The sequence below is a fragment of the Botryllus schlosseri genome, chromosome 12 (genome assembly GCF_051294905.1).
Source record: "Botryllus schlosseri isolate E-star chromosome 12, Bs_hap1, whole genome shotgun sequence".
In the NCBI taxonomy this organism is placed as follows: Eukaryota; Metazoa; Chordata; class Ascidiacea; order Stolidobranchia; family Styelidae; genus Botryllus; species Botryllus schlosseri.
This window is the reverse complement of record NC_137247.1, coordinates 14,361,390-14,387,386: the sequence shown is the minus strand read 5'-3', so window position 1 is coordinate 14,387,386 and position 25,997 is coordinate 14,361,390. Positions and strand designations below refer to the sequence as shown.

General features: G+C 40.8%; 1 protein-coding gene across 2 annotated transcripts in view; it reads left to right on the top strand.

Annotated features, from left to right (window-relative positions):
* Positions 1–2,545: 2,545 nt before the first annotated feature.
* LOC145452856 (uncharacterized) overlaps positions 2,546–25,997 on the top strand; it is a 40,701-nt gene continuing 17,249 nt past the window's right edge. Inside the window, exons 1-14 of one of the 2 annotated variants that reach the window (XR_013919562.1) lie at positions 2,546–3,232; positions 4,906–5,030; positions 9,591–9,708; positions 9,767–9,866; positions 9,941–10,067; positions 13,895–13,992; positions 14,317–14,509; positions 15,456–15,550; positions 20,388–20,598; positions 21,004–21,080; positions 21,138–21,240; positions 21,830–22,087; positions 23,249–23,377; positions 25,673–25,790. Coding sequence is in view for 1 of the 2 variants with exons in the window: in XM_080330990.1 (XP_080187116.1) it covers positions 3,036–3,232; positions 4,906–5,030; positions 9,591–9,708; positions 9,767–9,866; positions 9,941–10,067; positions 13,895–13,992; positions 14,317–14,509; positions 15,456–15,550; positions 20,388–20,598; positions 21,004–21,080; positions 21,138–21,240; positions 21,830–22,087; positions 23,249–23,377; positions 25,673–25,790 (1,949 nt within the window). In the remaining variant the exon portion in view is untranslated. The remainder of the gene's footprint in view (positions 3,233–4,905; positions 5,031–9,590; positions 9,709–9,766; positions 9,867–9,940; positions 10,068–13,894; positions 13,993–14,316; positions 14,510–15,455; positions 15,551–20,387; positions 20,599–21,003; positions 21,081–21,137; positions 21,241–21,829; positions 22,088–23,248; positions 23,378–25,672; positions 25,791–25,997) is intronic. The other variant, XM_080330990.1, reaches the window with a different exon arrangement.

The following is a 25,997-nucleotide window of genomic DNA, read 5'->3' as shown; positions in this document are numbered from 1 at the left end:
GGAACACAAGTTGCGCTCAAAATACCATTGTCTCATAGTCCCGCACCCGATCGCTGCACAGTGCACAGTAGCACATTCCTACACCAAAGCTTCCCAGACGGTCTCTGACGGTGTTTTCCAGAGAATCAAATGTCGGACAAATCTTTTAATGAATTCAAACGAATTTGTGTTGTATAAAGGTGGACGTATTTCCACGATCAAGCCATATTGTAGAAACGACTTTTCTGCATGTCTCGCTTATTGGCTATAGTACCCAAGACAGTGACCTCGGAAGTATACAAACGATCCACATTCAGAGAAAGTGTGAGCTTCGGCGGCCGGAAGTTCCGAATTTACGATACTCCGCTGCGGAGAAGTAATAAATATTCCGACGACCAGGGGATTAAGGGTTTTATAACGATGGCACTTCCTACATCCGCCACGCCGTTCAGACGGGTTGCGATTAAAATTTAAATGAATTTAAAACACAGAGCTCAAAACAGAGTTACAAAACAAACATGGTTGTAAATAGTTCTGCTGCAGTGTCGCGAATTGGCGCTGAAACACCAGGTGAAGTGGTGCTACAAATTTGGCAACGGATGCGAATATATATATACTCTCAACGAGCTCGTTTCTCCTTCTCATCAGGCAATATCTAAATGGCGGAATCGTTCGATAATAAAGTACCATCAGGGCGTTGCAGTTGCAACATCTGGTTGCGATATTGGGCTGCGTACGTCTGCTTGTCACTAATAAAATGCATTGTGCACGCACGCACATGCGTGACCTGTTCAGCGATGGTGCGTCAGTCTAGAAGAGCCGAGCTCCGATGAGTCAATCGTATTATCCAAGAAAGATGTATCCGGAACGTTCTTTATGAGTGCTAGTGATCTCAGTATTGCAACTGGTACAGGTTATCATAGACATGTTTTGAGAATGCGGTTCATGCTCTGTATGCAGCGCTGTGTTGACGCTAGGTCAGTCATGTTCCGCATATGTCTCAATGAGTCTAATCAGCAAATAGTAGTATTTACTGGAAGCACTAAGTTAGTTCGATAGTTTAGTTTCAGAGAGTAAAACGTAAGTTTCTAGGATATTGTAGCTTTATATACCTAATCTCCATTCTGAGATGCGGGTTTACTGATGATTAGCCTACGAGTGACATTGTGTAATCGCAAGATTGACATTGGGAAGAGTAGGCTACCTTGGTAGTTTAGATTAGACGCTTGGTGCGATTCAGGGTGACTTTTCGTTTTTAATTTAATAGTTGAAGAGCTTCTTGGAGGTACAGAACTTCAGCAAACAATTGAATAGTATATTCATATTGAAATGAACCCGAATATATGACCATATTTTGTGATACGATTGTTGATATACCAAGTTCTTTCTTATTCTCTACGAGTTGCTGACGATTACCCCTGACGAGTGTCAGCCGAAAATATCCGGGGTTATTTTAATATGAATATACTATTCAATAATATAATAGTTTAATCTGCGCCGCACCGTACATAAGCGAACCGCGGAGGAAAATGATGCACATCATAAAGAAATACCCCGTCGGAGTCGTGTGCGTCTCACGAATGAAGGTTTTTCTGCTACGTTTGGGATATTCTAATATATAGTTCGACTATGCCTACAATCCTGATGGGTAGTGAAAAATACCAACATGCAGCAAATTGATTAATAAAATCGGAAGATGCAGCATCACTATTTTTTTGCCCAAACTTTTCGAAGACACCCCTTCCATCAGCTCTATCAGTTAATCTGCCACGTGGGCTAGGAATGGATAAATCTTTGACAGTAATATACGAAACAACCAATAGTATCGACGAAATTATTTTTCACGGTAGAAAAGAAGTCCAGAAAACATTTCCTAGCATTTATACTCGCGATTTTGGTGCATAGATATAGTAAGCCTCCGGCACAAGTAAAAACTTTTATACGCATGGTATATCTCAAGAAATCAGTGATGTCACAGAACCCCACAGGGGCTATCCGCGGCGCCAAGTTTCCAATAGCCAATTTACCGTGAGTGTATGACATCGGGATGCGACATGACGATTCTCCGCCGGAAAGCGGTTGTATGCTATATTTCTAATCGAAATATGGCCCTGAATAGTGAAAAGGTTGAACAATGAACAGTGATCAGTGAACACCCGTGTATTAGACTTACCACGGAATCAGCGTGTTATGTGGTCAGGGGTGTACGAGTTTCGAGTAAGCGTTAAAAGGGTGCACCAAGACGAAAAATGTTGAAGAGCACTGATCTAGGCTCCTCCTTGCCATATCATTGGCGTAAGCCGTAAGCGGTGTCTTACAAAAAGCCTAGAAGAGGGCCGTGCTACAAGTCGGCAGTTACGGAATCAAAAATAACGAATATCGTCATGGTGTAAATGACCATAGTAGTCGACAAACACCATGAATGACACTAATAACAACAACTACTACAATAACAACAACAGCATAGTTTGACTTGCAAAATGTCCATTTAAAATTTGAAACTATTTCCTCCAAATAAATTGGCCTACTTCTTTGGACTCACTTTCGCTGGTTTCGTTTCCTAGTAAATGTAAGTAAATGCAGCCTAATAATAAGTCATATGCGGAGCAGCAGTACGATGCGGCGTGGCAAAACGCTCCTTCATAATATTTTACCGTCGGTTGTCTCCGAAATACCACGACCGTCAATTCTCTCGCTAAGAAACAACAATTTTTTTCCGCCATGTGGACGAGGATGCGTGAAAATATGAAATACCTGACGTTCAGCCGGAATCTGAAACGAAAATAGGCCTCTCTGCGACTTCGCTGTGTTAAACGCTCATTGATGGCTCATTCCATATCACTAGTGTCAATTTTGTAAAACTATCATACTATTGAAATCGATCGAAGTCAAATATTCACAGGGAGCTCAGATCAGTAAAACAGCGACAGCTTACAATACCCAAATCGAAACCATGCCACATGGCTCGTTTTCACTATTTACATATCCATTTCAGTCCACGATATATATAGAAATACTCACGAAGGCAGGATAGCAAATCTTCATCGATTCGTGTTATGTCGGAACTGCGGCATAAAGAGGCTATCAAGCGCCTGGTACAGCATAGCGGCAACAACGAATGTGCCGAGTGTTTGACACCGGAGCCTGGATATGCGTCTCTTACGTTGGGGATATTCCTGTGTCCAGTCTGCGCGAAACTCCACCAAAAGAATATCAAGAATTTGAGTGAAGTTGTGGCAATACTGAACCACAAGTGAGTGGTCTAACTTAATCTGTGCTCATCAGCTTCGTAACATCATGCTCAAACATACAGTTATTCGACACTGCGTTTTAGTCTGTGATTGAGATTCACTGCTACCATTCTACCTGGACAAGCAGATATCAATAGAACTTACAGATGTAATTATGTATCAAATGTTTTGGGAATTTGGAAGCATTCATGATAAAATACGAATTTTATCACTAGTTGCTCCGAGGTTGAAGTGGATATTAAAACTGAACTGACCCAAGTGTAGAGGGTGTCCGGTCAATACCGAGAAAACCATTACCGAGAAGGCCATTACCTATAGAATGGATACCACTGAGAATGGAAATTACCTAGGATAGACACCACCGAGAATGGACTTTACCGAGAATGTACATTACCAAATATGGACAGTTGCCGAGAACCTAACGTGCATCACGGCGTTACCACATTCACTGTCGATTCTCAGGTATAAATTTCTCGACAACGACCGTATCAGTAAGTTAGTCTCTTCATTAGCCATTCTTAACAATTTACGTTCTCGGTGGTGTCCATTCTCGGTAATGTCAATTCTCTATAATGGCATTCTCGGTAATATCCATTATAGGTAATGGTTTTCTCGGTATTTGTATAGAACCTTGCTGTCCAAGTCATATTGATATTTATGGAAAGATATACATGCCAGCAAACATTTTCTACTGATTTTCACATCGAAGAGAACGCAAAACCCCAAAACGTGTCACGACTCGTCGATTCGCTATTGGTATATTTTGGTTTCCCGAAGCATGAAGCTAGCATTGGAATACAGGTGACTGGAGTATGTCATGCTGACTACATTACTGTACATGGGTTTTATAGCAATACCAAGAAAACCATTCCCGAGAATGGACATTCCATAAATATCAATATGACTATGATAGCAGTGCAACATCTCAGTCGCTTCTACTTTGACCAATTGACCATAGATAGGGTTACCATATTTTGCAATCGGGAAGGGACGACACTTTTTCAAGTCATAAAAGTCAGACTACCGGAATTGAAAACAATCTTCTTGAGTTGATTTAAAAAAGGTCATCATTCCGACTCGACTCCCTAATTACTTCATCAATCCAACTTGACTTCCGCATGACCCCTCGAACGTCCGCATTACATATTTCGCGTCATTTATGGCATTTTTAATTGACCCTGACCATTAGCCTAGCCCTCAAAGTTGTAAAAAGTAAGAACGAATCTCATAAAATGAGGACATTTAGGCGTCCTTGGAGGATATTTTCGATTTCACATTTGGTAACCCTACATGACCATGACCGTAGCGGCGCTTGGGTATTATCAAATTTCATTGAGTATGGTCACTTTGATCAGTGACCACTATTGAGAACCAGGCTGCGTGTTTTTTGTTGATAGACTTCACTAATTCGTTTCTATCGATTCGGAAGTTGCGACTTGCTTGAAATGTAGATGTTAATAAAACAATAATAAATGGAGAAAGTCATTGAACTTGATTCACGATTTGTCACTGCATCGGTTATCTTGCAATTGAATCACCATGTTATTTCATTGCCCATAATTTATTTCCATCCAATACACGACCTAATGAAAACAAACTATAATGAAGACATCCCTATTGAGATACTGCATCATGAAATACGTTTAGATTGCATAGACTAAATTTTCTAAAACAGATGGACGAAGGAAGAAGTGGATTTTATGTACACCGAAGGAAATAAAGTTGCCAATGCGAAATACGAAAAATATTTGCCTATATATTATCATCGACCACGACGCAATGATCCAGATATATTATTTGGTAAGTGCTGTTATATATCCTTTTCGCATCTTTTGTTATTTGAGTCTGCAAGATTGTAATACTGAGTCATGAGGCATGTGCATGGATTTGCATGTAGCCTATTTAGCGAAATATACAGATGCGCGACGGATTTAGTCAGAACACCAAACGAGGTTAGTAGTGCAGACTTAGTAATCCCGCGGTAGAGACCTAAATCCAGTGTACTCCAAATTCTTCTAAAAATTTAGCTGCGCTATGTCGTTCTGACAGATTGTTGACTGCTCATGGCTTGCATTTGCATATATATTTCCTTCAATAGAGGTCACACGAGTTTGTAAATGGTTCGTTACAATGCTATGATATGGTAAGCGGACGACGACAGGGATTGGAAAAATACCGATTGGGAAATACAATTTGCATTATTCCACTATACAAGGTCTCAATCGCAACGACGTCTCAACTTTGAAACAAGAAATGGTTAGGGATCGCACTGGAGCAACTGTAGTCCAACTCGATGCCTCTAACCACATGGTTCTTATGAAGCTACTTAAATTGAAACGTTGAACATTCACATATCCGACAATTTCAATATATTTTCTTCAGAATCTCTTCAACGAGACAAGACTATATGTCGCCTCTGTCCTCTCCAAATTATTGCCTTGTTCGTTGTGGCTTCTGTCCCAAAATGTATCCGTGACCTCAAACCATTCATATTTTTATATAATCATTCTGGCCACGCCTAAAACTATGAAACGATAGCCTACTCGTTTTTCGATGCTATAGTAGAGTTATTTGGTATACGCGCAGTAAAAATTTGCCTATAGGCGTATGAGCAATTTTACTCGGACCATTCATCGGAAACAAGACAGTGCATAAGGATATTACTTACCTTCAATACTTACCAGAGATTTTCGTCGCTATAAATGTTGAATTATAGCATGCTCCCTATATTTAAGTTATTACCGGAGTCTATTGATGGGTAGATAATAAATACCTAAAGAAAGATTGAAATAGTGATTGATTGAAAATATTTATTCATCCATCCATTCATTCGTTTATTGCCATTTCCGTAAATTCAAAATGTCACAAGCTTGAGATACGCGAAACTGAAAGAGACGGAACGAATCGAAAAGACTTGACACACTCACTCAATCAAACAAAATCCTTGTTTGACATATAGTAAAAAAAGGAATTATTGAAATATGGGAAATAGTAGGAAAATGCATAAGATGTGCATTGGAAAGCAATGAAACTTATGAGGCAGGCTTTGTTACGTGATAGATGATACATTGGTGAAATCGGCCTATCCGAACTATGATCCGCTAGTGTGATTTCAATTTGTGTGAGCACTATCCATCAGCTGAACATCTCAATTTTTCATCTCGTAATATTTAAATGCGTCACATATGGCGCGAATAGAGGTTCCAATGTTGATGAATTGTCGCCTGGGTGTAATGTTTTGATCGTACGCAACTCTCCTAATTCTAAACCAGTGGTTCTCTAACCATTTATACCTTGCGGACCGCTAATACATCAAAATAAATGTTGCGGACCAGCGAACCTTCAATAATAAAAATTGATCCAAATTGTAATTACTACGAATGTATGCAACTAAAAAGTAAATTTTAGAAACTTCATGCTGCCTTTTGATATTAGGCGTGTTATACGTGGTTACATTGCAATTTCTGCCAGGCGACGTGCTGCTAAAACACTAACTTAAGATTGATTGTTCGGTTTCCTTTGAAAGAAATGCGAGTTTGCTGTGTGCTAGCATCTATTCTGCTGCTAAATGTCGGTGAATCGTACTCTCGAAATTTCTCGTGGTTTATTTGATCGTATCCTTATAGTTTTCACATATAACTATTCTTAAACGAGTTGTGAGCTACTTTTAAACAATTTCGTACAGCAATAGCAGCATTGTGACGAAATCTAAGTGCAATGCAGACCATGAAATCTATATTACGACACCATGCAGAAAAATACGTTACCGGTATCGTCATGAAAGTAAAATTTGATATTGACAAGAACCCGACACCTTGCATTTTGGAATTGAGATTAAGATACTTGGTGGACTGGCAGGAAACTTGCCGTGGAGTGAGAACCAGTATTCTAAACGACAATTGAAGTCTGTCTCATCTTGTCACAGTTCTCATTGATGACTGAGCGGTGGATGTCTAGCTACTTGATTACTTTCACACCCAGAACACATTCATGCAGTATATTCGTGTCGCGCAGCACTCAGTTCAAGCATGATTTATCGATCCCATATTGACATATTCTACCAATCCTCGAATTCGGAAACATCAGATCAGAGAAGATACAATTATGCTATAGAATTCTCCGAAATATCACCAGGAAGCTCGCCTATATGCTGAATATGCGATTTTATAGATAGGTCTACGCTGGAAGGCCATGTGTTCAGCACGATGGAAAAGCGATTAATGGTGATTTTCCCATACTTGGGCGGCGATAAAATATATCAGCATCTGTTATCGAGTTAATACCCTGAATATTTATTTTTTCTCGTTCGTCGCTCTTCGTAAATACATGTTTGTATAAAAGCGTCTCGCGTTTCGACAGAGCAAGTAATAAAACATTCATATTCATCAATGTCAACTAAGCAGTAATCGTTACACCTTACCGTTCTATATTATTTGTTTACATCTTCATCTTCGTAGCAGTATGAGCATACACAGAACATTTGTCACCGACATTTGGCATTTTGGCTGCAATGATGGTGTTGGCCAATCTATGACTGTATAGCAGATGTATTGCACAGTGCAACAAACATCAGTGAAAAGATATAGTAAAACAGTCGATAATACCGGTTTATGAGTGCTGCATCAACTGATTTGACTGATATCGAGTATAGGATATTACTCGCTTATACATACGGATATCGGCTCGGTTACAGAAGATAATATACCTTGCCTTCAGGACTTTTTGCGGGTCTCGCTACATTGTATCTTATCATTATGTGCCAGGAATACATCCTACTATGCACGCCTCTTATGTACAATGTACAAATATACATAAGTCCTGTATTTGTCATCATTCGAATCCTTGGATAACTATATTAAGAGCTAAACAAGGGCCGTATGGAGCACTTCTTGGGATCAGTAGGATCTTGGAAAGCGGCAAGGCTCAGCCACACCAAATATCCCAACATTGAAGCTAGACCGCAAGGCGATTTTGATGTTACAATGAGTTCGCTTTGTATTACCCAGAATGGGTCAACTTATGATTCTATGGTAAAACGCAACTCCACATACCAAATGATATTCGTGTCAGACAGGGGTCGGGCAACGATGGCCCGAGTGCCATATATAGGCCTATGTGTCTTTTGATGATGGCGTATGGCTCTCGCATGAATTAAATTTCTATTTTGTTAGTAGCATGATTATCAGGAGCAAAAATCCATTGCAATCTTCTGTACCGTATGATTCTACTAGAGAAACATACATTCGTGTCGTCGTTTGCAGTCTTTGCACGCTATACAATATAACTCATTGTGACGTTAGCTGTAACTCAACGAGCGCTGTAACTTCGAGTGATGTGGCGACGGACTAACGTTTGATTACTGAACATTGAACAATGATAAGCGTCGCCAGGATGAAACTTTAACAGAGACGGATTAAAATGACATTGTAACGTAGTTCCAAATATGACGTCACAATATCCAAGTCGACATTTTTAGTATCATTTCGCCCCTGGCTGCGCCTATGTGAACAATGGCTCTTTATTTCAGCGTTTGTGCCTTACAATAAATTGAAATTTGTTCAAAAATAGTGATTTACAGTAAAAAGGCATACGAGGAATTGGTTCATGAATCGGTGATAATGAGTGCTTTCTTTATTTCGATTTAACTCTCACTCGTCAGTCAACACACGAATGACCAGCGAGATGATAGTTACGAGAGCACAGAAATTGAATTTTGAGCTGATGTATGTTTACTGTTTAGTGAAGTAAAGTCGCGGCATGTACTGGTACTGGTCGCACCACGACTCCACGAAATCAGAATACATGGATTGATACATAGGTTATTTGATGAAGAAGTGAATCTCTCACTTCGTTGAAGCCAAACATGATTGATTCGTTTCTTGATAGCTGATGAAAATCTATATATATAATACCACACGCGACTTTTCTTTCAAACGTGGTCACATCTGGGTTTCCCCTGTATTGTAGCAACCATTAAAATGCGAAACTGCATTGTATGGGCGATGCTCCGTTGACTGTGATATGTGGAATGCGAATTGCCGTATCATGTTTCTGTTATTTCAAGGATGGAATTCACAGACACCAATACTTGTGAATATCCTGATCAATTCTGATTATTCTGATCATCTTGTGTTTTGCAATAGATTTGATATTTGCATTGGCATGATTTGTGATCGTAGAAGACGCACCTAGTGCCTTTTCGGAAACCCAATTCCAATTCTTGTTAGTTATTTATCAATTGATTATGTTATCCGCTGTCGGACGAATAAGTATATACCTGAAATGGCGCTTATTATTTTATCATTTTTGAAGTGACAAATCAGACATGTGCTAAATGTCGGGGTTCTAATTACGTTACAGAACAATGGATCCTTGCGAAATACGTTCGCGAGGAATTCAAAGAGCAGTCCCAGCAAGTCGCGTACAGTCAAGGCACAAAAACTGGTGCCCTATTCAAGCGATTGAAAGACCAAGAGAAGTATCGCGACTTCACCTCTTCCGAAAACTGCCACGCAAATTCCAATATCTCCTTACAGATTCCAACGGAGAAAATTCATATTAAATGCCAACGATGGAAAACTAATGTATTTCATCAAGTACAGCGACAAAAACCCGAAGGATGCTATCCCAATTCGCGTGAGTATTGCTTGAGACGTAGGCCTCGCGTTCCGTACGCATAAACGTAATTGTATGTGACGACGCTTCGTTAGAACTTAGTAAACGTTTACCTCGTTCCTGATAAACTCGGAAATTCAAATGGGATGCAAATCACGTATGAGAAGGACGGTACGCGACGGAACCTTTTCGTCTTTGGAGAGAATGGAAGAAGTACGACAGGTAATCAATGTTCCCTCTAAGCTGCGCACGTGCGCAAATGCGCAGTGCTGAAACGGTCTCTGCGCACAGAAAATCTAAGCTGCACACAAAAAATTCGAAGTGATGTTTTTTCAGTCGTTGCGCACTGTTGTCCAATGGACCACACAGGCGCGCAGACTCGGGACAAACTAGATGGAACATTGTCACGGGCAAATAGTGTTATCACTGAAGTCTGAAAACGAGGTACAAGTGCGGCCCACAAAAGTAAATATTGCGCTCCGTGAAGAAATGAGAATTTACAATTGCGCGCGCCTCACGGAATAGACTTTTTAAAGTATGGTCTCGTACGCGTGAGCGATACTGATATCATTTCAATAGCGCAGTATTTTCTGGGAATGGCGAAATAACATGGTGTACCAAAGTTATAAATAACAATGAGCTAGCTCGAAGTTAATCTGCGAGAAACTAACGAATAGTATTCTCAGCTTCGCATGGACATTGCGTAAGATTTACTTAGGACCGTAACTGCCGCACCCAAACCCCCATTTGGAAGGGCCGAGCTCGAAAGGGCCCAAAATTATTTCGTGAATTAACATAAATCATAGAGAATTTTTTGGAATAATTAGGGAATTTGTTTCGCGCTATGCGCGATTTAATACTGTCAGATATATTGAGTATTGGTCCCCCTTTCCCAACAAAAAATACACATGCTTTATAGAAATGGGCACTTGGGCGTCGGCCATTACCGCACCATAACATATGAAGTTATAGGCTATGTAACATCCAGCTCTGAAAAGTGCGCCAGAACGATCAGCAGCGAGAAAACCTTGGTCGAAAAGGACTGCCCTTATGCTGACCGAAAACTTCGATATATATATACATATATGTTTAATTGTCCATGTCCACATAGGCGCCTAAATAGCTGGCGCCGAATGTCCCTGTTCTGACGATCCGAGTCCCACAACAAGACAAATGCCATATCGAGGGAACATTATTTTCCAGTAAAGAAATGCCAATTTGAAATCGTGTACGTCTTTTAGTTTAGTACGTTTGGGCGATTTCAATATCTTTTGACACAGCAGATGGGAGGTCCCGAAATTTCATCAAGTAACGAAGTCATTATACCAACGGGTACGCCCGAAGATGTCATTATTATTTAGAGGGCCAATTTATTCCAACACACCTCACTCGATCAGCTCTACCGGTAAATTTGATTATGTGAGCACGGAGAGGATAAAAATTGATAGCAATATATGTGCAATGCCCGATGATATTGGCCGTTGCAATCATTAATTATATAAATTTTTGATGCTTCGCGCGTTTAGGCGACACAACCACTAAACGGAGCCCAATGTAGATGAAAATGACCGGACAAAAGCCTAGAGGCCGAGGGGGGTCTGGGGAAGCCCCCCAGAAGTTAATTTTATCGCCCTATGGGGAGGCCGGTTGCGCACTGTTGTCCGAGGGCCTGCGCTGTGAGTTGACGTGTTTGCGCAGACTCGTGAAAAATTAGAAGGAACATTGCAGGTAATGCATATGGTGATTGATGCTATACGGTTTAATCAGCCGTGTGCATGTAGACGACATTCCTAGTAACATGAAACACAATGGCAATCAAGTTCCATCTCATGCCTGGATGTTAGTTGGAGCAATGATGTTCAAGGTCCGATCGAATGCACATTTATACAATAACAGCATTCTGTATGACGCATAAATATTTGCAGAGGTTCTGGTCAAAGTATAGTCAGCTGTGATACTCAAGGAAAAGTAATCTGTTTAATCGATTACAATACATGCAGCGATGTCGGAGACATGTCAAAACTACGCCTAGTGATGGAAGATGAAAATAATGGGAATTAGTTTAAAAATTTAGATTTGGTCGAGGGGTCGCGTACTTGTAGCAGTTAATCATTGGTGTGACTACTTTTCGTATTACAAGATGCCCCCTCGCCACTAATTTATAAAAATCCGTAATTGCACTGGAAGCTGGTGCAATTTCAGAAGATTTATTCAGCTACGATGATACCGGGGTTATTTCGCACAGTTGGTATATAACAATTTGCCCACAAAAACGATGCAATCCTATCCTAAAAATACTTTCTACTTCAACAAATACAGATTGTAAAAAGTATGCACCTTAGCCCGAAAACTGTAATGTAGAAGTGGAAGTAATCCAGGAGGCTCATTCTACTTGAGTACTCCAAAATATTAAAATTACTTCGTTAATGGCCACCTCTCAGTATTTATAAGAAATATAAAAGTGATGGTCCGTTGGTGGATTTTTCGTGACGGCTAATCCATTGACGAAAGTGTGTTATCGAGTGCGTGGAATGACGAATTGGTATGCGGGCAGAATATGCATTTACCGTAGTTTGGCGCAAATTACAAGAAGCCGTTTTTGCGGCAATGCATGCCCAACGAGGTTATGTGGCCATCGAAAGCAATGAATAATGTGCTATTGTATGAGTATCTCCTTTCGAAAGTATGATCCCATGTTATATGACAAGTAGTGTTTCCGATTGATCCATTATCCATTCAACGACTCATATACGACACTGAAGTGCAACAGTCTTATAATTTACGCGTAATACAAGTGGAGTAATGTAGTATCTATTATAACTTTGCGGATACAATGCATTATCCAGTTATCAGTAGATGATTTCTCGCACGGAGATCTAAACGCCCGCCTGTCATTTCCTGTGCACTGCGTATAGCAACGTTTGCGAAGATGTTAATATAGCCTGCTGGCCCTGCCATATTTTGACAGCTCCAAGCAATAAGGGCATGCATGGTATATGCCAATACGGGAAGTTAAATGCCTAATATGCCTGAGCTGGCCTATACTTGATATTGCTAAGCAACGAAGTCCGACTTTACATCAATTTAACATTACATAACACAAGTATACATTTGGCGGGCATAAGATGATAGTGCCTTCGGAGATCAAATTATGACACACTCTGCACCTGGAAGACTGGTAGAATATTCATGTTCACCACTACTTCATTGAAACAATGTTGCCGTGATATTATTTGATAACAATGGCTATAAATTCAGTTATAACTAGGGCAAGTTTTTGTTGCAGTCAAATCCGTGGAAAGTTGCATTTATTTTATACAAAAGTTGCAGTAAAAAGTTGCATTTATTTTTCACAAAAGCTTCACTAAAAAGTTGCATTTATGGACAAGTTCCTTGAAAATATTAGGGTATGAGATACTAGAATCGATCCGTAAACACAAGGCACTGTAGCAAAACTGAGTGTTGATGACAAAATCAATAACCTGAGAAAAATGACCCAGTGAAAATATAATTTTCGGCGGTCTAGCCTGGCCGGTCTAGCCGTCAAATCAGAAAGGACCTCAAATTTAAACGACAGTGATATAATCAAGGGATTCATTTACATATACTGCCAAATAATTCCAGTAAAAAGTTATTTGCATGAAAAATCGAAAAAACTTGCAAAAAGTTTCATGAAAAATCGGAAGAGTTACAAAAAGTTGCATGAAAAAAATGGAGAAAAGTTGCTATATAAGAATCCTCCAAACTTCTGAGTATTTAGGAAGCTGCCGGAAGCTGCGAAAAAAGTTGCAAAAGTTGCAAAAACTTGCCCTATAGTTATAACCGATTTGTGATCCTCGCAGAAAGTATAGGAATTCAACCAAGCCGCGTAATTAGTAGCACCCTACATAAGATTTGAGAGGCCTATCCTCTCTCAAATACATTCGGCATGAATTTCCATGTCTCTTCCGCATATTATCGATTCAATTTACATGATAGCAGACTTACGATATTGATAGCGGAGTATACTCTCGAGTCTCGAGTTATTACATTAACTCTTGCAATTTCAGATTGGTATCATGCTATTCGCGCTGCAATGGCCCGCGTAAAATACAAAGATTTTCAACAACCGGACATCAAGAAATACCTCAACACAACGATTATTATTGTAAGATGTTGTTGCTCTGTGAATACTGCAATTTCAAATTCTCAGGTGGTATTACCCAACGTGAAAAACTTTGTGGATGTGACTCGGTGTGGTTAGAAACCGATGTTCCAATTGTCAGGCTTGTCAATTATTTATTCTATGAGAATTTCCGATTAAAGCTTTAGATTTATTCACAGCATCTTTATCATATATATGATTCAGTAGTTGTGGTTTTATAGGTTCTAGGTTTGACGCATAGAAAGACTCTATAATTCCACCGTGCTTGCTGTGGTTATTCTGGTCGCTATTTTTCGATGGTCCGTTCAATCCGACAATTCCTTTTAGGAAGGGTGGATGGCTAAGACGGGTCCAAAAAAGCACGAAAAGTTCCGACGGAGATGGTTCAGCCTAGTTGGAACGGCAGTGTGGTATTACACCCAACCTCTCGATGCCCACCCGTTAGGATATATACCCCTTGGATCGAAAACGTTCGGGTATGCTGTACTAAAAGGATTTCCAAAAGGAATCAAAGAGGACGGTGAGCACATTCTTTGTCTATTATGCTTCCATTAGGCGTAGCGAAAGGGAACAGATTTTTTGCCCCTGATATTGCACAGCGTAAAATCATACCCAGGCATGTTGTGATATTACAATGTATCGATGACACCAGTTTGTTATTGTTATTAATATGGTGGCTTCAAGCTCGTTTGGATGCGCGCCTGCTAGTCAATATCAAGTAATCACTATCCTGTGTAGCTATGTTGCAAATTGTTGTTATGATTTATCAAACATGGTGCTTATTGCCAGACAACCTTTTGCAGCGGTCAATGCCATTGTAAGTATTGCGCGGATGATATGTATGCAGACGCAGGCTATATGCATAAATTCTGTAACAGCAACCATTTTTGATTGGCATAAAACTTATCTGATGACAAAACTACGACCAGCACGTTGTTGTTTTACGGCCTGAGTCCTTGTGATCAACGACGCTCACTCCTGACGAATTCGTGCCATACACTTGAGCATTTAGTTCGGAACCATACTTGTCGCGTATACATTAGGGCTGTTAAAAAATACCGTTTTTTATTATTATCCACCAATCAAGGATAAATCCTAGAACTATATCAACGAAAAACTCAGAAAACTCCGCTTTTACTAGTTGGAATTGAGTCAAATTTGTTTTGCATCGTCTTTGAAGACAGCTCAACAATTTCATGGGATTGACAGAAAATTTGAATTAATTTGAATTTAATTTTCCCTAATAAATTAAACATTGTAATTGGATCTGCGGAGCCTTATACTCGTTATAATTGAACCAAATTTGGTGTGCAGTGTGTTTTAGGGTAACATGACAATTTAATCACTGAATGGCTGGAATCCAGAAAAAAATTATTTTTGAACAGCCTTTATACATAGTCCTAACCTAACCTATTGAATTTGATTGCTTTGTGACGTAGTAATCTCGACAATTCGCTTGTGCCAAGGTTACGGATTGACGATTCATACCCCGGATCGCGTATACGTGTTGAACTGCACAAGCCAACGTTTCCGAGATGACTGGGCTGAAAATATCGAACAGGTGACTGAACAGTGAACTTTCATTCTGTCTCAATCATGCCGTGATCATGACTTGCATGTATTCGTTGGTGCATGTTATAAGAATCAGGACCGAAACAGCACTTCGTCATCCCCCCAAAACGGTGGCCTTGGGCCCTCCATAGGGTTATAGACCAGACTTCTGGGGGCGAAACCCCCAAGACCCCCATCAGCCTATACGTTTTTACCGCTACTTATCAGTGCGGTTTGTTGTACTGCTTTGTATAGTCATATCATATCGCCTATAACCGCCGTAGTTCGTGATTGAATGTGTTAATATGATCAGGAATTGCCTATATATATTGCCAATGTTGCTATCAATTTTTTATTCTCTTTTTCCTCACGTAATTAGATTTTCTGGTAGAGCTAAGTGAGGTATATTGGAAAATGTAGGCTCCGGGCCCGTAAATAATAACTAAACATATCCGGGCGGACCCGTTGGTATAATGACTTCGTTACACGATGTTATTTCGTGACCTCCTGTCTGCTATGTCAAAAGATATTGAAATCGCCCAAACGTACTTAACTAAAAGACGCACACGATTTCTTCGCTAGCAATTCAATTTTCCTTGCGGAATGGCATTTGTCTTGTGGGGTTCAGATTGCCAGGAGAGGAACACTCGGCTGCCTATCGTTCTGGCACACTTCTCGGAGTCGCATGTTACATGGTCTAAAACAGGGGTCTCCAACACGCGGCCCGCGGGCCGCATGCGGCCCGCGAGGTCCTATTTTGCGGCCCGCGACCTGATTTGAAAAAAATTCAGAAAAACGCTTAGTAAATCATGTTGAAACGCTAAAATTGATTTCAGTTGAAACATAATGTTGTTGTTTTTCAAAGTGAGCCATTCTATGTGCCCACTATCACTATTACTCACTAGTTCAGTGGTTCCCAACCTTTTTCATCTCGTGCCTCCCTTGGCTGAAATTTTAGCTAAAATTCCCCCCTTAGGATAAATCTGCCCGATGATTTAAAATGGTCATTTTTACCACGCAACCACCTGTTGACTAAGAGAATAAGACGGGCGGGTAACGAGTGTTTGTTTCCAGCAGTGCTGTAATAACACTTTGTAGACCTCCAAAAACAATGGTCTTGGTCCCAATCACACAAATTCTGGAACGCTCGACTCAACAGACCCCCACACTTCCATTTGTGTTTTCGGCTTACCATGCACCAATCGCTAACATAACTGCTGTGAAAAATCAGTATCCACGAATTTACTGGTCTCGCGATTTTATTCTCAAGTTTGCGTATGCATTTAGCCAACAATAGCATAGTATGCATTTCGCCAATAGACTTTCATATATAACAGGGTTGACCAGGTTGACTCGAGTCACCATTTCTGACAACTCAACTTGACTCGAGTTATTTTCTCAAAATACGGAAACGACTCGACTCGAGACAATCTGTGTATTGACTCGACTTGGACTCAAGTCATTGTGCATGACTCGAATCAAGCCATATGACTCAAGACTATAAAACGGCCAAGACCGACATTTCATTGTAATTTCGAAGAACAGTAAAGTGACCACCCTATTGGAATTTCGTCTATTGATCCTGGTACTTGACAATGCGACAAGAAACTGCTCAAAGTGAGGAAAATTAGTATATCATAAATCCAAATCATTCAATATCACCAAACAGTGTTGACTTGAGTGTGGCTTGGACTCGTACTCGAGTCATAATACCATGACTCAGACTCGAGCGCCTGCTCGGTGACTTGGACTCAGACTTGACTCAATGGTGAATTGAAAATGACCCGACTTGACTCGAGTCAAAACTATGAAAGTGAGATTGACTAGTAACTCGGAGCCTCGTGACTGGGTTACAGCCCTGATATATAACATACGCGTGATCAGATTCCCTGCTGGAGCTCATTGAAATTTAGGACACCCGTTACGTTTCGGCAACATTGCACCAAGTTTACCATGTCTTTTTTCGATCGGGTAGCAGTTCACTAAAAATAAAGCAAGGCTTGCGATCTCTTTGACTTGAATCGATGACGTTGGAATATTTAGTCACTGTCTGAAAATGTTGACTTGAAAATATAAGATAAATACTTTCACTAGAGGGCTTGTTGTGAATGATTCGGCGCAACATTTACTTGCTTGGGATATATGAGATTGAGAGGCCGTCGCTGGCCTGCAAAATTGTCTTGCGAACTGCAGCACATCTGAACTAGTTAAAAAAAGGGGTGGAGGGATTTGTATGTGAAAAAGAAATTTCAAATAGCATTTGAACATACTTTCAGCAAATAAAACAGTCATAAGGAGCATACGTACGGATATAACTGGTTAACTACATAACAGTTCGAACATGAACAATTTTGGAAATCCGTTACAATTCTAAACTCGAATTCCTCCCTAAAAATTGCAAAATTCCCCCCAAGGGGGGAATTCCTCCCCGGTTGGGAACCACTGCACTAGTTGATACGGCCTCGGCATGGTAATATCATTCCATGGATGAAGAATTTGCTGGTACGAATGGGCATATTGCCTGAAATGGCCCACCACTGCCAAGACCGAGAAACCTGCAAAACGACTTCGGGCGCTCCAAAAGACCATGCTTTACGAGGAGATAGTTGTCTTGCAAGTAGGCCTACCGTGTATAGCTAACCGCAATATTGATTCTTCAATCCATGGGTGGCCAATCTGCAGCAGTAGAAGGAAAATTATGCGGCTGTCGACACTTGTAATAACAACCCTAAGTTTTCGCAGATACCCCCTGCATCAGCTGTATCTGGGAATCTGATCACATTGGCCGAGAAAGGATAAATATTTTATAGTAATATGTGAAACTATACTAATATTTATTGACGAAATTCACTCATGAACATGAAAAATTTTTCGCGCTTCGCGCGACTACAGATTGGTTCTCTGTGGCTCTTTACAACATAACTACTAACGATTTGGTGCGCATAGTAAGCCGATATGTGCATATAGATTAGTTCGGAGTGTACCGGCAATGGACATGGACATGATAACGTGGGTATTTGGCCCCAGCTAGTTTATCACGACTAACCACCGGTATGCGGCCGCAGGCTACATGAGTACGCGAAATGCGGCCGTGAATTACAAAAATGTTGGCCACCCCTGTTTTAGCGGCTAAAGAGTGTTGTCATTGTCAGGTATCGTGTACAGCTCATAGTCCAAAATATAATGACATTGATGATCATGATACTTTTTGTTTTGTTTGTGTTTGTTCAATAAAATATTAGTTCTTTTGTGGTAACTATAACCGTCGCCTATGTTAGAAAGCACAGCGTTGTAATAACGTAGAGTTATCAGACGTGGTTGTTGAACTGCGTTGCCTACTTTTATATCGATATTGATGTCATGCGGCCCGCGGCCTCCAGGAATTTGGAAAAGTGGCCCGCGACCTATTTTGAGTTGGCGACCCCTGGTCTAAAAGTTCATATGTCTTGGTGCGTCGTGGTGCGGTAATGGCCAACGCCGAAATTCCCATTTCCATAAATCATGCGTATTCTTTCTTGGGGTAAGGGTACCCAATAATAATCAAGATATTTGGCACCATTAAATCGCGCGCAGCGCAAAATAACTTTGAAAATTTGCATAAATTTGGCAAATAAATACTCTATAATTTATCTTAATTAACGAAATAATTTAGGACCCCCTCCGAGCACGCCCCCAATTGGGGGTTTGGGGTGCGGCGGTTACGGCCCTGATAAGAATTGATTAGCTGCTACTGCAACCATTTTCGATATACGCCCAGGCCATGTCTCAAAAGGAAGCGCATACCGAAACGCAAGCCATGACACATGAAAACTTTGCACGGATATAATTCATATTAACTCATCTCATGCTTGTCGTCAGTTCGAAATATCTTCGGAATGTCAATACGTCTCAAGGCTTATTATATTGTTCATGTGAATTATGAATATGCGACGCGTTTCATGTGTTCATTGAGGCAAGATAGGATAGCCTATCCGTTTGATTTAATAAGAATCCCATTCAACTTGGCGTGGTTGATTTTTACTTGTCGCTCAATATCTAGGCGCAAAATAATGTAGCATCATTCAATCATATACCTATTCGTGCGATACGTATTCTGCCTGTGATTTAGGATTGAATCATGACCTTTCCGAAGGACTTAGATTTATATAGCTAATGTCGAATGAGCTTTCACGCGTTGTCATAATGAATTGGAGTCAGTGATTACCGCGCATAGATCTGGATATTTTATGATAAGAGATGTATTCCTATTTGAAAATGCGAAATCAGCTCGTGTTACGCTATATATAGAGAAACTGAATGCGAACCTTACACTCACAGTCTCACGGCCGAAGTATGATAGACATCTTTTTGAGAACAAACATTACGTTCGCCATAAGTACACACACACACACACACACACACACATACACATACACATACACATACACATACACATACACATACACATACACATACACATACACATACACATACACATACACATACACATACACACACACACATGGACAGAGCGAGAGAGAGAACAACTGAATAGAGAAAGTGAGAGCCAATAAGTACTAAGCTCAAATCGAAATTCCTACTACGTCCTTGGGCTATCCTATATATGTAGCATCATTATCACTTTTATTGTTTTCATTATTTGGGACTATGACCGCAATGACCGCAATTTAGACATTCCCCATACATTGTATCCTATTTATTTTATCTTCTATATTTGTGACTACTGATAAGCGTCAGTAGGAGAAGGTGTTGCTTCAGTGAAACATTCAATCGCCTACGCATTTGGTCAATTCTACATTCTTCCACATGAAGACCACATAACAGGAACGTTGCATTATTGGTGCCAGGTACTTGCCTCCTGCACGAGTATATGGAAGACGCCGAGCATCCCCAAGAATGACGACAAGCAAAAAGACAAAGTGATCAACCTAGACGATTTGGACGACCTCGACAAGCCTTCATCTCAAACCGTGTTCACGGGAATGATCGCGAAATCGCCCATAGACCAAAAGCATGTCAAAAAGTCGTCCCTGAGCGACGAACCTACGAATTCACGAGGTTCGCTCATTGCGAAGTTGAAAGCTGATCAGTAACGAAATACTTATCCTTTTTCGGGGTACTCAAGCAGGTTTTGCTTACTTGTACTACAGACTCAAGTGGTTATGTTTTCAAAAGTGATGCAAAATATCCCGAAACCACTTTCTACTTTTCAAAATCCAAATTTTAAACAGTTTTTGTGGAAAATATTGTTCAAGTACTGGTGGAACTATAGTCTCAACATAACAACTTGAGTAAGTAGTGAAGGTATAGGCAAAACGTACATGAATACCCAGAAAAAGTAGTAGCAGGACTTCGTTACTGACCACCTCTGGTATCGGATGATATTTGCTATGTGCTGTAGCCACATTCGTACGCAAATCGCATCGTCATTTCCTTTAATCGCTATTTTCCTGTTCTCGGCAGACAGTTCAATTCCCTCGAACGCGAACAACGCAAGCGCTACCAGTGATACTGCAACACGGACGCCTTTGTTTGCCAAGGTCAGCAAACGTTCGGTTTCGCCTTTTCCAGTCCTTATACGCGCCGTCTCTGTTCAGAACGTGAAATCCGGACAACGCAAAGCCGGTAAGGTTGCGTCGAAGACCACAACGGACAGCAAAAGACCGCGACACGGCGGCACCGTGAAAATACGAGACGAGGGTGCGTGGGAATGAGAACTTCTCCAATTCGCTCGTGTCTAGGATATTGTTGAGTCTGTTCTGGCCTTTATCGGGTAGCATAGCTTTCATCTGGTTGGGCCTTGGGTTACTTTGCACCAGGTCGGTATCTTTCGTTATGATTCCTGAACTGCCGGCTTTTGGAACGGTACACTTCGTCCTGCAGGCGTTTGTAAGATACCACTAACGCTGATTGCATAATGAGGAGGAGCATATAAACAATATCGTTACACCAGCAGGTCCTAAATTTTACTAAACTGAAGAACCATTTCGTAAATATATTACATCACACATCTGATACATTGCTACAGAATAGCCTACTGGTGTACAAAATTAACTGTGTATCAACAACAGTGTTAAAAGAACATGTTGATGAAAACATGTTTTCACAAATGCAAAACAGAGTGAATATAATGCATATCCACTGCTAATCAGTACAACTTATGCTGTATGAGTCGGGTGTGTGTCTTGATCTTAACCGAACCCCTGAGACTGTCTCTGCGAGCGCAGGTTAAGAACCTTAAACATACATGTTAGTTCTTAACAATAATATACAACGGAAACTTTCTCAGTCTTGGACAGCCTCATAAAGGACGAAGAATCGAACGAGTTCGGCTTCCGGGCCCCGTCCAAGCGCTACAGCGACGACTCCGAGATGTCCGGAAGTGACGTCGAGGTAGTGTTCGGGTCACGTCCTGTCACGCACATGCGCCAGCACCAGCTGATCTCGGAGGCGGACTCGGAGAAATACGAAACGCTGTCGTCGGGCACTGACGAAGACTCGGAGGAAGATGTCGTGGTGTTAAGGCGGAAGAAAATGAACGGATCGGGTTGGTTGTTGTTGTTATTATGGTATTCAGAGTGTTTCGATTATACTATGGTCAGGCAGATATTTTTATAATGAGTCCTTATCTGCCGACTTCTGGCACGGCCCACTTTCGTTTTAGGCTTTCTGTAAGGCGCCCCTTATTACATGGCGAGCAGGAGTCTAGATAAACCTCCAACACTTAGGTAGGAGCTCTGGAGTGAACCTCGGATCGGGTTGGTTGATTTGGGCCTGTATGTCCAGTCCAGGGTGTTTTCGCCACAGTCAATAGGAGACCAGTGGCAGTCAATAGGGTCGTCTTTGGTACTCCAGTAGAAGTACAATTATTCGAAAAGATTTTGTACTGAGCTACTGGTAGAAGGATATACTACTTTCAATGACCAATCCAAGTAGAAGTATACTGTAAATATGCGGAGGGAAAGTATAGGCGTGTTTACTGGATTTCTACCATATCTTACACTCCATAAGAATTGGTGTATTTGACTCATATTCATCCTTTGGAAGGGTGTAAAAGCACAATTTGCTACCAGGAAGTACCACTTACCCGGTTCACACCCTACGCTATGGTGGGAATATGTTAAATACACCTATTTTCCACCCATGGATTTACAGTGTGGGGTGCAAATCAGGCCATCGGCACCGTCTGGTACAATATTTTGCTTTCTCACCCATTCTAATGGGTGGAAACTAGTCTAATACACCAATCCTTTTGGAGAGATATCCCATAGGTGGAATGGGTTATGTTCACATGTACGATTTATGGGGTGCAAAAGAATACAGAACTCTGAATTGGTTTTCCATACATTTGGCAGTCAATCAGAGGGTTCTGCTTTCTAAATTGCAATATGCAGCGTCGCGACTAATGCAAAATGACGACTAACACTATACAAATAGGGACATTGTTTGTTAAAATATTCAGCAGTTACCGTAATAGCTATTTCATGCGGTTCATGTGACGATTTTACACATAGAAAAGTAAGACAAAGTTATGTCAAAACTAGATATCGTGAAGTAAATGTAGAATTAGGCTCAAATCATAATCACCTCGGTAAGCAGTGCAATCCACGAAATCCACTCGACTATTCTGGGCTAATAGGAGTACTTCGTTGCTCTGATTATTCATCCAGCCTCAAATCAACGAAACTATACCGCTCCCCTCGTTCAGGTGAATTGTCATCAAGTATCAAGTCCAATTCCAGCGATCGCCATAGTTTTCCGCGGTTGGCACCGCGGTCTGGATCACCCAAAGCGATACTGTCTCCCTTAGCTCGGCCACGGTCTACATTCGACATTGGTAAGTGTTTCTTGAAAATGGTCTTGTATCGACGGACGCGAAATGGACTAAATAGTATTCTGGGTAGGGTAATAATGCTGATAAGTTTCGTTCCCACAGTAGTATTCCATTACCATTTATTTTCATTACACATGACATGTTCAGTCGGTCAAGTTAGAGTCCTGTATGTACCATATTTACCATATATACTAAAAACATCACTGAGTATCAGTATCAGTTTATTAATATGTTTATCATTTCTAAGCACCACAAAACTGCGATACAATGAAAAGATAAGAAGGTGTCGAAACGACTTGGAGTAGTCTTTGAAATGAGACACTTACCATGGCCTAGGCGAAGTAAGAAGAGGCATGCACAGTTTGCACACTGAAAGAAAAGTAAAGCGTGAAGCAGAGAATATAGAGGCAAGCGGGAAAAGGGGGTGGCATGTAGCGCAAGGCGAGATCGATATGTTATGTCGTGGTCCGGTAATCCTGAAGGCTACATGGCTAGTATTCATTTCGGAGAAATTGCTTGTATTTCGAGTTGATTGCGGACATGCTCGACGACTGCCGGATAGCCGGCGAGATGCTGTTCCACAATTGGGGTCCGGCATACTTGATAGAGCAATGCGTTTTCTGATATTCCGTCCTGATAATATGGTAGTTGTTTTTCGTTGACGCGCGTATGCTGTACTTATGCGCTTTTGACTCCGGGGTGACGTAGTCGTTGAAATTTTAGGAACATTGACCGCAATGGAACTGATACATAAACTTGGCAATTTGTAGCTTCCTCATATCTTCTAACATCAAAAATCCTTTAATTGGCGATTTATCAGTTGCACATCCAGGTCCCCGTGAGTATCAAAGATTATCAAGTAGTCATCGTTGGCACTCAAGTAAGGATAGAAATAACTAGGGCTGGGCACAATGATTCGAGTACTCGAATCTGAATCGAGTATTAATTTTAATGATTCGAGTCGAGTAGTAAAAGACGATTTTTTCGAGTACTGAAATTATACGCTCCTCACCAATGAAAGTTGATTTATCAACGAGGAGTTTATCAAAGATCAACGAGTTTATGCTAATTTCACTGTTGAAGCCTTGAAACCTTGATTGGCCGTATCGTAGCATGCGAAACATGAAGTACAAAGCTACGAACGTTACTGGAAATAGCACATTTCCGAAGTCATGATCATCCCAAAATATTGTCACCAAGTGCAATGAAATCGGTATGGTCGAAAAAAATAACATAAAGTATCCTTAATATGACGGATAACAGGCATTATATTCTTTGTGGTCGCTTAAAAGGTACATTTGAACTTTGACATATAATATTCTGCTATGACGTCATAATGAGTGATACTCGATTACTCGACTCGACTCGAATCATTTTACGTGATTCAGAATCGAATCACTCAGGTAATCGATTTTGCCCAGCCCTAGAAATAACATGGTGAATTTTTATTCAACTACAATTAGAAGTATTTAATCTGGGTCCAGACTCACTCCGACTATGGCTCCAACGCCAACCCTTACACTTATGTTAGGTCCCTTGGAGCAGTAGAAACACGTTGGGGTATTACTGTTTATGAAAAGGAAAATAAGTTATGTTTATTTATGTCCTTGATGTTTTTGCGGCATATACGCCGACTCATGATAGACATACACACGATCTGTGCATATGCATACCATGAGTGCATGATGTACATATGTCGCTGGACAAGGGAAGTGCAGATATATCCATGTAAGGCTTTCTGAGTCTTGCGCCACTCATCCATGCTATCCCAGTCATGGATACCAGTTTTACTAATCGGGTCTTTGGTCTGACCCGGCTGGGGATTGAATCCGCGACCTACCGATGCTTCACCATTACCCTATCTTGTCTTATGGGTCGAGGCGAAATCGCAGTACCTGATCACCGAGCTAATTCGTAACTCAAATGAAGTTTTCGAGTCAACTGCGAGTCGTGCGGTGTACTTTAAAAATATGCACTGCACGCTAACTCGCTTTGAAAGAGAACGCTCCATTGCGCATTGCTGGGTCGAAAAGGCTTTAAACGGCAATGGTCATGATTTTCATGTACAACAGTAGCCAACATCGTGACCATATACTTATGACGCTATAAAGTCGTCTGAAATGGCCGTATGAGTGTAGGTGACTCAAATTATTGATTTAGTGTTTCACCGCGTCACCATATGTGTACCGCTACGCAATTCACATTGTCCTAAGGTTTGTAATTCTATAAGATAACAATTAATACGAGCCATTATATCTATGATTTGGAATCCGAGCTCTTACAAGTTTTTTACCACAGCCAATAAAGTGACGCCACCAAAGAAGCCTCCTCGTAAGAAATTCACGGTCAGAGCATCAGAATCTGACGCCTCCCAAGGCAGTATTCAGGAGTTGCCAAACGACTTTGAGACTTTGCAGTAAGTATACTGAATGCGCAATTCTATTATCAGGCATTCTGTTGCTGTGCAGTGGTGCATATTTATTTGCCGACATTGTCTGTGCACGGGGAATATATTGCTTATTTCGCATTCCGTGTGATTGCAAAATAATGGCGCATTCATTCACCTGTTATGACGGTGACGGCGTATAGCGTCAATGTGCTTTGAAGAGGTATGAGTAATAAA